General features: G+C 34.0%; 2 protein-coding genes across 2 annotated transcripts; one reads left to right on the top strand and one right to left on the bottom strand.

Moving 5' to 3' along the window:
• Positions 1 to 2,529: 2,529 nt before the first annotated feature.
• Positions 2,530 to 8,139, top strand: LOC133834618 (ABC transporter C family member 10-like). Its single transcript, XM_062264285.1, has 11 exons — positions 2,530 to 4,660; positions 4,755 to 5,075; positions 5,156 to 5,242; positions 5,359 to 5,946; positions 6,035 to 6,199; positions 6,275 to 6,569; positions 6,673 to 6,887; positions 6,984 to 7,289; positions 7,403 to 7,466; positions 7,543 to 7,782; positions 7,920 to 8,139. Exons 1-11 carry the CDS (start codon positions 2,639 to 2,641, stop codon positions 8,030 to 8,032), a joined length of 4,416 nt encoding a protein of 1,471 aa, XP_062120269.1. The 5' UTR covers positions 2,530 to 2,638; the 3' UTR covers positions 8,033 to 8,139.
• A 112-nt stretch (positions 8,140 to 8,251) lies between these two features.
• LOC133834619 (uncharacterized) lies at positions 8,252 to 9,648 on the bottom strand. Its single transcript, XM_062264286.1, has 2 exons — positions 9,051 to 9,648; positions 8,252 to 8,462 (listed from the first exon to the last, which is right to left on the bottom strand). Exons 1-2 carry the CDS (start codon positions 9,482 to 9,484, stop codon positions 8,357 to 8,359), a joined length of 540 nt encoding a protein of 179 aa, XP_062120270.1. The 5' UTR covers positions 9,485 to 9,648; the 3' UTR covers positions 8,252 to 8,356.
• Between the last annotated feature and the right edge of the window lie 518 nt (positions 9,649 to 10,166).

Here is a 10,166-nt window from a genome sequence, read left to right on the forward strand (position 1 = left end):
AGGAATTAATGTAGTTACTGAGATTTCTATTTAATTTTATTATGACTTTCTATTGATCCTTTTTTTTCTATCTAATCTATATGATGTGTGTTTAATGCAAGTAAATAATTGATCACTATTTGCTTGATTTAATGTTTTTGATTCAAAATTCGAAAGATGAGAATTGAATATGCTATCATTGTATAGACATAGGGTGCATATTGGATGAAAGTACATATATGACCTGTGTAGTAATTAGGTTTTCATGTTTAATGTTTTTTATATGTTTAAGTTTATCACAGAAATGTAGAAAACTTGCATATAGATTGAGATCTTATATCTTGAAAAAGAATAGGAATCGATTATATTAACGTGCTATTAGAATAGAAAGAAGAGATTTAGAATTGATCATTACAATTAATAGAATGAAAAATTGATGAAATTAATTCCTAGGTTGTTTTTATTATTGATTCTTAAATAGTGATTCATTGTTTTGTTTCCAGTTCTTTAATTTTGGTTTATAGTTTATAGGATTTCTTTTATTTTTAATCGTTCACTTAAATTTTAATTAACCAAATAGAATTCGAAAATCAATTAGTGGTACTTGGGAGATAGTCTCTGTGGGACGATATCCGTTCTTACGGAATTTACTACTTGACACGACTACGTATACTTGCATAGCTCTAAAATTTCGCAACAGGCAGCTAGTGGCAACCTCGGATTGGTGAGCTCGGAAAATACGTGGACTTGGAGGTGCTCCGAGGTTATAAGTTAGGTTCGCAACTCACAGTAGCAATGGTTCAACACTTGTATAAATTTCTTAATTCATTTCCTGCCCTCAGACAAGGCGGTTCGTGCTCGAGAGGTGTAAGCTCGAAGAGGATGGTTTCGTCAATAATTACTTGTTGGGAGCATAGGCGAACAAAGATGACGAGCTCTTAATAGGAAAACAATCTCGAAGGCACATAAATTTGGTGTTTAAGCTCGTCGGTTGTGTGTGAACGTATTTATTGTTATAAATGCCCTATGTTTAAGGGAACTGATGTAATTTGTTATTAAATTCCACATATGATGGGATATTACCGCGTACGTGATAGCTGGATGCATTTAATGGAATTATATGATTAGATTTGTAGAATAACTTCCCGAAATATGTGGGAAGCGATTCAAAAAACCCCTCTATAAATATAGTGGGATAATTCATTTGTATGGACCGAAATATTGATATTGGATAAACTCTGTACAATTGCTTCTAAGCTATTAGAGAATTCCAAAGAATTAATAACATAGACTCGTAGACTATGCAGATTTTAACTGCCGAACCACGTATAAAATCATGTTTATATTTTTTATTTCCTCTGGTATATTTTTGTTTAATCGCTCTTCTTTAAGTTGACGAAAAACGACGTCAACATATAAATATTCACTTTTGAATAAAAAAACATAATTGTAATATAATAAGAAAAATAGAGAATTGAAAACTATTACGTAATTTTTAATTAATTTTTTTAGTATTTTTCAATGATTACGTAGTTAAGATATTTAAGCTAAATAAATTTTTAATCAAATTAATATGTATATATATTTATATTTTTAATTGTTAAGATATTTTAGAAAATAGAAAATGAATAAAAAAATTAGATTAAAGGAGAAAATAGAAAGAGTGCTTTAGATATGTTTTAGAGTGCTACATAATCTCCTTGTGGCTCTCCTTTATATATATAGATTTTGTAAAATTATTCACTTTTGAATAAAAAACATAATTATAATATAATAAGAAAAATAAATATATAGAGAATCGAAAACTATTACGTAATTTTTAATTGATTTTTTTTAGTATTTTTCAATGATTAAATAGTTTATTTATTTAAGCTAAATAAATTTTTAATCAAATTAATATGTATATATTTATTAATATTTTTAATTGTTAAGATATTTTAGAAAATAAAAAAAATAACAAAAATTAGATTAAAAGATAAAATAAAAAAAACATTTTGAAAAAATTTTAAAGTACCATGTAATCTCTCTTTGAAGTTATTCTTTATATATATATATATAAGATATATAGATTATTATAATAATATTTTATAATATTTAAATTTATATTGATATAAGTATTAAATATTTAAATTTATATTAATATAATTTGTAAAAAATAAGATTTTATATTATTATCATAATGTTATTTTATAATATAGTTATTAAATATAATTTAATTTTATATTATATATTATTATAATAATAATAATTTATAATATTTAAATTTAAATTTAAATTTATATTTATATTAATTTAATTTAATTATTATATATAAAGTCTTACCTTAAATATTATTATAATAATAATATTTTATAATATTTAATTTAGACATAAATATGACTTTTATATGGTTGTAGATCCAAAACTGTCAAAATTTAAGAATGATTTGACTTTTATAAATAATTGTAGCCTCCAAAACTGTGAAGCCGCCCTCCAAAAGAACCATAACCATATATAAGAAGTACTCTCGTTTTAAATAAATAAGGTTAATTGTAAAATCTGCCGTGTCACCGAATATAAAATTTTCCAAGAATTTACTTTTGCTTTTCATGGTTCTTTCTATAACATAAAAATAAGTATGTCTAAGAAGTGCTGAAGAAGATAGTCATTAATCCTAATAATGGAGGATAGCTGGACTATGTTTTGCGGTGACGATCAGTCTGGTTCACCATTTGAGTTTCTGAAACCTTCTTCGTCTTGCACCCACCACGCCCTAAGTATCTTCTTTGATGTTGTTCTTCTGGGCACGCTCTTGTTCACCATGATTCGAAAGCTGTCCTCAAAACTTGGTCAAGTTCCAGCTAGGATACAAGGCTTGTCGACTCTGCAGATAGTTTCTGCTATTATTAATGGCTGTCTTGGACTGTCTTTTTTGTTCCTTGGTATATGGAATTTAGTAGACAAACTGAGGGTATCCCATTCTCCACTGCCTATGAATTTGTGGTTTCCACCATTATTTCAAGGCTTCACTTGGTTGCTGGTGGGCTTGACTTTGAGTATCAAAGTAAAACAACTCCCAATAGCATTGGTTCGGTTGTTGACCATTCTTGCCACCTTGTTTACTGGATTAGCTTGTGCTTTGTCTTTGTACGCTGCTATTTTGAACAAACAAGTAACGCTTGAGATAGCTTTAGATGTTTTATCTCTTCCAGGACCTGTTCTTCTGTTACTCTTATGTACTCATGAGAGTTGTAGAAGTGAAGAGAGAGATGAGGACGTTAAAGGCCTTTATAGACCTTTGAATGGTAACGATAAAGATGATGTTCATGACTCAGTTACCCCATTTTACAAAGCAGGATGGTTCAGCAAGTTCTCGTTTTGGTGGCTAAACTCGTTGATGAAGAAGGGTAGGGAGGAAACTCTCAAGGAAGAAGATATACCAAGGCTGAGGAAAGTTGATAGAGCAGAGAGTTGTTATCTGATGTTCTTGGAGCAATTAGACAAACAGAAGAAGAAAGATGGTTTTTCTTCTCAGCCATCAGTATTGAAGATAATCATTTTTTGCCACTGGAAAGAGATTTTGGTATCTGGGTTCTTCGCTTTGCTAAAGGTTTTAAGTCTGTCTGTTGGTCCTTTGCTTCTGAACGCTTTTATTTTGGTGGCAGAAGGAAAGCAGAGTTTCAAATACGAAGGGTATGTGTTGGTGATAACCCTTTTCATTGCAAAGAATATTGAATCTATATCACAAAGACAGTGGTACTTCAGAAGCAGACTAATTGGTGTGCAAGTTAAGTCTTTGCTCACCGCAGCAATTTACAATAAGCTGTTGAGATTATCCAACTCTGCTAGGATAGTTCATTCTAGTGGTGAGATTATGAATTATGTTACTGTTGATGCCTATAGGATTGGAGAATTTCCGTTCTGGTTTCATCAGATTTGGACAACTACCCTCCAAATATGTATTGCCTTAGTAATACTTGCCCAAGCAATTGGACTGGCCACAATAGCAGCCTTGGTTGCCATAATTTTTACTGTGATGTGCAATGCTCCACTTTCTAAGTTACAGAATAAGTTTCAGACAAAACTTATGATGGCTCAAGATGAAAGGCTAAAGGCTCTTAGTGAGGCTCTTGTGAACATGAAGGTGTTGAAGCTATATGCATGGGAAACTCATTTAAAAAATGTGGTAGAGAGGTTGAGGAAAGTGGAGGTGAAATGGCTATCTGCAGTGCAGTTTCAAAAGGCGTATAATTCCCTTCTCTTCTGGTCATCTCCTATTTTGATCTCTGCTGCTTCATTTGGAGCATGTTATTTTCTAAATGTTCCTCTTCACGCCAACAATGTCTTTACTTTCGTAGCAACTCTACGTCTTGTTCAAGAGCCTGTTAGATTGTTACCCGACGTTGTTAGTGTGGTGATTCAAGCAAAGGTTTCATTTACGCGAATTCTAAATTTCCTTGGGGCACCAGAGCTGCAGATGGCAAGAATCAGGAATAACTCTACCCTGGGGAAGGTGAACAATGCCATTGTTATTGAATCAGCTGACTTTTCATGGAAAGATAATTTATCAAAGCCGACTCTGAGAAACATCAACTTATTGGTTAGTCCTGGCCAAAAGATGGCTATATGTGGAGAAGTTGGAACAGGGAAATCAACACTTTTGGCAGCAATTCTAGGTGAAGTTCCAAATGTTCGGGGAAATGTAAGTGTTCTAATGCTTCCACATACTTTTTCTTTTTCACTCAAACTTGTGTTGGCATCAATTATATTCTTGCTTATAACTATTGGAATTACAGATTCAAGTTTATGGAAAGATAGCCTATGTTTCTCAGACGGCGTGGATACAGACAGGCACAATACAAGAAAATATTTTATTTGGCTCCCCTATGGAGGGTAAAAGGTACAGAGAAACTCTTGAAAGATGTTCACTAGTGAAGGACTTGGAATTGCTTCCTTATGGTGACCTGACTGAAATTGGCGAGAGAGGAGTAAATTTGAGTGGTGGTCAAAAACAACGAATCCAACTTGCTCGTGCCCTTTATCAAAACGCAGATGTCTATCTTTTGGATGATCCATTCAGTGCTGTTGATGCACATACTGCTACAAGCTTGTTTAATGTAATCTTGTTTTCATAACAATTGCTGTCTTCATTCCTGTCGCTCTCGCTTAAAGTTGAACCATTCTTACATGCATGCAGGAATACGTTATGGAAGCACTTTCAGAAAGAACAGTATTGCTTGTAACCCATCAAGTTGATTTCTTGCCTGCTTTTGATTCAGTTTTGGTTAGACTTCTTCCAATTGCAGAACATTTCCAAGTTTCATTTATTTATATCTAGTAATAGTATCATTATTTAGTGATTATACACATTAATTTCAGTAAATATGACTTGGTTGACAGTTAATGTATGATGGAGAAATCTTAGAGTCAGCTCCTTACCATCAGTTACTGTCCATAAGCCAAGAGTTTCAAGATCTTGTAAACGCTCACAAAGAGACTGCTGGTACTGAAAGGCCTGCACACATAAATCCTGCAGAGAAACAAGGAATATATAGTAATGAGATTAAGAAGTCTTATACAGATATGGAATTTAAAGCATCTAAAGGAGATCAGTTAATTAAGCTAGAAGAAAGAGAAGTAGGGAACAGAGGACTTAAGCCTTACAAGCAATACCTGAATCAGAACAAAGGGTACTTGTACTTCTCCATCAGCTTTCTCGGTCACTTCGTATTTTGCATTACTCTGATCTGGCAAAACTCATGGATGGCTGCCAATGTTGATAATCCTAGTGTCAGCACATTGTGGTTGATCTCGGTGTACTTATTAATAGGAATTGGCTCCATACTGATTCTAGTTTTCAGATCCCATTATGTAGCTTTGTTAGGCATTAATGCCTCAAAGTCTCTTTTTTCACAACTATTAAATTCCCTGTTCCGATCACCCATGTCCTTTTACGACTCCACACCTCTGGGAAGGATACTTAGCCGGGTATGCATCTAAGAAAATACATATCAAAAGCTACTTAAGAAACTAAACAAGTAATAACCTGTATCTTTGTTCTTGTTATCTTGTATAGGTTTCATCTGATCTAAGCTTAGTGGATCTGGATGTCCCATTCACCTTGTGTGTTGCTGTTGGAACATGTATAAATGTCGCCACAAATCTTGGAGTACTAGCTGTTATCACTTGGCAAGTCTTAATTGTCTCAATCCCAACAGTCTATCTGGCTTACTTGCTACAGGTACTTTTCATCTTACTTCACACAAGGAAAGGAATAAGAGTTATCCATTGCTTACTTGTTCTTGTTTTGTGACAGAGATACTACTTTGCCACTGCTAATGAACTAATGCGGCTCAACGGTACAACTAAGTCCAAGTTAGCAAACCACCTTGCCGAGTCTATGGCAGGAGCCATAACAATTAGAGCCTTTGAAGAGGAGGAACGCTTCTTCGCCAAGAACCTAAAACTCATTGACATAAACGCTAGCCCATATTTTCATAGTTTTGCAGCAAATGAATGGTTAATCCAACGGTTGGAGACACTCAGTGCAACCATTCTTGCTTCAGCATCATTGTTCATGGTCCTTCTCCCCCCTGACACGTTTAGCTCAGGTCATTTTATTAAAGAAAAAACTTTACTTTTGACACTGCTCCTACTATCTTCTAGCTATTATTAGGTTTGCATATATTTTGAAACAAGTTCGTTTTACCGCAGGGTTTATTGGGATGGCACTTTCTTATGGCCTCTCAATGAACATGGCACTCGTAGTTTGTGTTCAGAACCAATGCACTATTGCCAATTACATTGTTTCAGTAGAAAGGCTAAACCAGTACATGTTCATACCGAGTGAAGCCCCTGAAGTGATCGACGAAAATCGTCCCCCAACTAACTGGCCCGATGTGGGGAAAGTAGAGATACATGAGTTACAGGTTATTTAAACATTGATTCAGTGTCTACATTCTTTTAGACCTTATGGAAAAGATGGTTTGTGTACTAATAATATTGATATGAACCGAAAAAAACAGATCAGATATAGAGCCAATACCCCACTTGTTCTTCGTGGGATAAGTTGTACATTTGAAGGAGGACACAAGATTGGCATAGTTGGTCGAACTGGTAGTGGAAAGACTACTTTGATCGGAGCCTTATTTCGGTTGGTGGAGCCAACTGGGGGAAAGATTATAGTTGATGGGATTGACATCACCACAATTGGACTTCATGATCTGAGGTCACGATTTGGTGTAATACCTCAAGATCCTACACTCTTCAATGGAACTGTTAGATTCAATTTGGATCCATTATCTCGACATTCTGACAGCGAAATATGGGAGGTAGCTGTAGACTACAGTTTGTTATTTCACTAGTTGAAGAACAAGGGTTTTTTTACAAAAGAAGTGTTCTTGGCTATTTGATTGTTAATATTTTTCTTTATTTGATTTTCAAGGTTCTTGGAAAGTGTCAACTTAAAGAAGCTGTTCAAGAGAAGGAAGGAGGTTTGGACTCATTAGGTAATGACTAGTAAGAGAAGCGAGTTAATTTTTCTTGTGATCAATCACCAATAATAAGTGTTACTTTATTTTTCAGTTCTGGATGATGGATCAAACTGGAGCATGGGACAAAGACAATTGTTCTGTTTGGGGCGAGCTCTACTGAGGAGAAGTCGAATATTGGTGCTAGATGAAGCCACTGCATCCATAGACAATGCCACCGATTCGATTCTGCAAAAAACTATTAGAATTGAATTCGCAGATTGCACTGTAATCACTGTAGCTCACCGAATCCCAACTGTTATGGATTGCACCATGGTTCTTGCCATGAGCGATGGTAAACTTCATTGCTTTGATGTTCATATTGGAAACAATTTATATATCTATGAGATGCCCATTTTCATGGAGAGACTATTTATTGGAAATTTGTTTTCCCAGTAAACTTAAAACATATATTTTGACTTTTAATTTCAGGACAAATAGTAGAGTATGATGAGCCAATGAAGTTGATGAAGAAAGAAGGATCACTTTTTGGAAAGCTGGTGAATGAATACTGGTCTCATTTGCAGTCAGCTGAATCACATTGATAATTCGTTATTATTTTTGATGTCCATCGAAGACTCAACGATATCTTGAGCATATGATGATTACTGATAGTCGTTTAGTTATAATGAATAATTCTTTTTTATTTCTAGTATAATTCCCTTATTTCAGACTTAGAAAGCTACAATGGCTGCCTATTTTGTGTGTATTCATTAGAAACCAAAACTGGAAAACAGTGAAACATAGCACCCCAGACAATAGCATTTAAAAAATGGAAAAAAGCAATATATTAACACTAAGCAAATTCATTTTGTCCCAAAAAATAGCAAGTCAAGACCCAACAATGAATAAAAACTACTCAAGTATGACTAAGGTCCTCCAAGCACAGCATTCTCAATATCTTCTCTGCTCAGAGCATAACTGAATTTTCTTTCCATATCCTTTTCGAGATTCCCGGGTCCAGTCTTTAGATACCTGCATGCATCAGCAACCTATGTTATATGTTCAACCCATAAGCAAGAATGAGAAGAGAACAACACAAACACTATCATTCTCCAACTGCACAGAGGACCTCAACGCTTTCATATTCAATTATGTTCATCTAAACTTGGTTGATAATTGTACACCACACTGTGCAAACTTCCAGTTTTGCTAGAATATCAATTCAACAACCCATAATCCATTTATGTTTTTGGGAAAGTCTAGTCGAAACTTGTATAAATAACACCTTTAAAGTTTTGGTTATGGGCAATATATAAAAATAAATTCCTCCAAATGAACAACAATAGTATAGCATTAGACATTTAGTTTGAATAATCTCTCTTACGTACTGCGTAGAAAGGTTATTCAAGTAACAAAATTGTTCAATGTATTGCTAGTTATATTCACTAATTCATCTATATAATCCTTAAAACTACTCGAACGAACATATTTGAATTTCTAGCCACACTATTAAGCAATTAGTAACCCAAATCAACACGACCCTGTTATCATCGTCCTCTTTAAAAACGAAAAAACTAAAAACCCAGATGCAACAATAAGATAACAAACGAACCAACCAACCTTATGTAGAGATCAGTGACATCAAGCGAGAGCTGGGCATGCCATTCAAGCTTCTCAACCAGCCAAACAGCCCTGTCTTCTTTGCTCTGATGAAACCCTAAACTTCTCAGCCAGGCCTCAAGGCAAGGGAGGCTGTGAGAATACAAGGGCTTCTTCTTGTCGGGGAGCTTCTTCAACCACTCGTCCTCCGGGGACGACTCCTCCTCCTCTTCAGCCTCGGAAGACTTGGAAGAACAACTTGGGATATGGAGACGGAAATGGAGTTTCCGGGGAGAAGAGGGAGATAGGGATTGGGAAGAAGAACGAAAATTTCGCAAAAGGGAAGGATACAAAGTAGGGAATATAGAATAATGAGAAGAAATTGATGAAGGAGAGGATGAGGACAATGAGTAGATTACAGAGGCTGTGAATTTAGAGAAAGAAATGGCAGACATGTTTGATTGGGTACCGAAATGCAAATTGTATGAAATCAGTGGATTGGCTATAAAATTTACATTACACTATTTCTTCTTCGTGGTGGTTCTTTGAATTAGGATTTGGGGTCGCGCGTAAAGATTAATTAAATACGCTTTCTCAAGTTTCATTAAGCAGAAAATGCTTTTTTCTGACCCGAACTAAAATTACAGGTAGATTTTTGCCCCGAATTTTTTTTGTAGGCAAAAATATCATTATAATTATGTAGATTTTTGTTCATCCTGTCTAAAACAGTAACGTTTAAAAAATATTTTAAAATTTTTTATTAATTAATTAATTTTAAATTAAAAAAATTAATAAAGATTGATTTTTTAAATTTATTAAATTATATAAAATCTAATAAATAAAAAATAAAAAAACTAATTTTTTTAGCCCAAATCTAATTTAAAAAAGATACTAAAATCAATATTTATAAACCAAATTAAATTCTTTAAACTACATTAAATAAAAAAACTCAACCAAATCTATATTTAGATTGTTGATTGTCTTTTTCGCTATTAACCTAATCTGAGAGTTTAATAAAAATAATGGAAAATAACACAATGATTTTACGTAGTTCATGCTATAAAAGATTTATGAGTCTCTGGTATTTAGTGAGCTTGAAGCTTGTTCGAGCAAGCTTCAATGTTGGTTCTCAAGCAT

The sequence above is a fragment of the Humulus lupulus genome, chromosome 5 (genome assembly GCF_963169125.1).
Source record: "Humulus lupulus chromosome 5, drHumLupu1.1, whole genome shotgun sequence".
Lineage (NCBI taxonomy): Eukaryota > Viridiplantae > Streptophyta > Magnoliopsida > Rosales > Cannabaceae > Humulus > Humulus lupulus.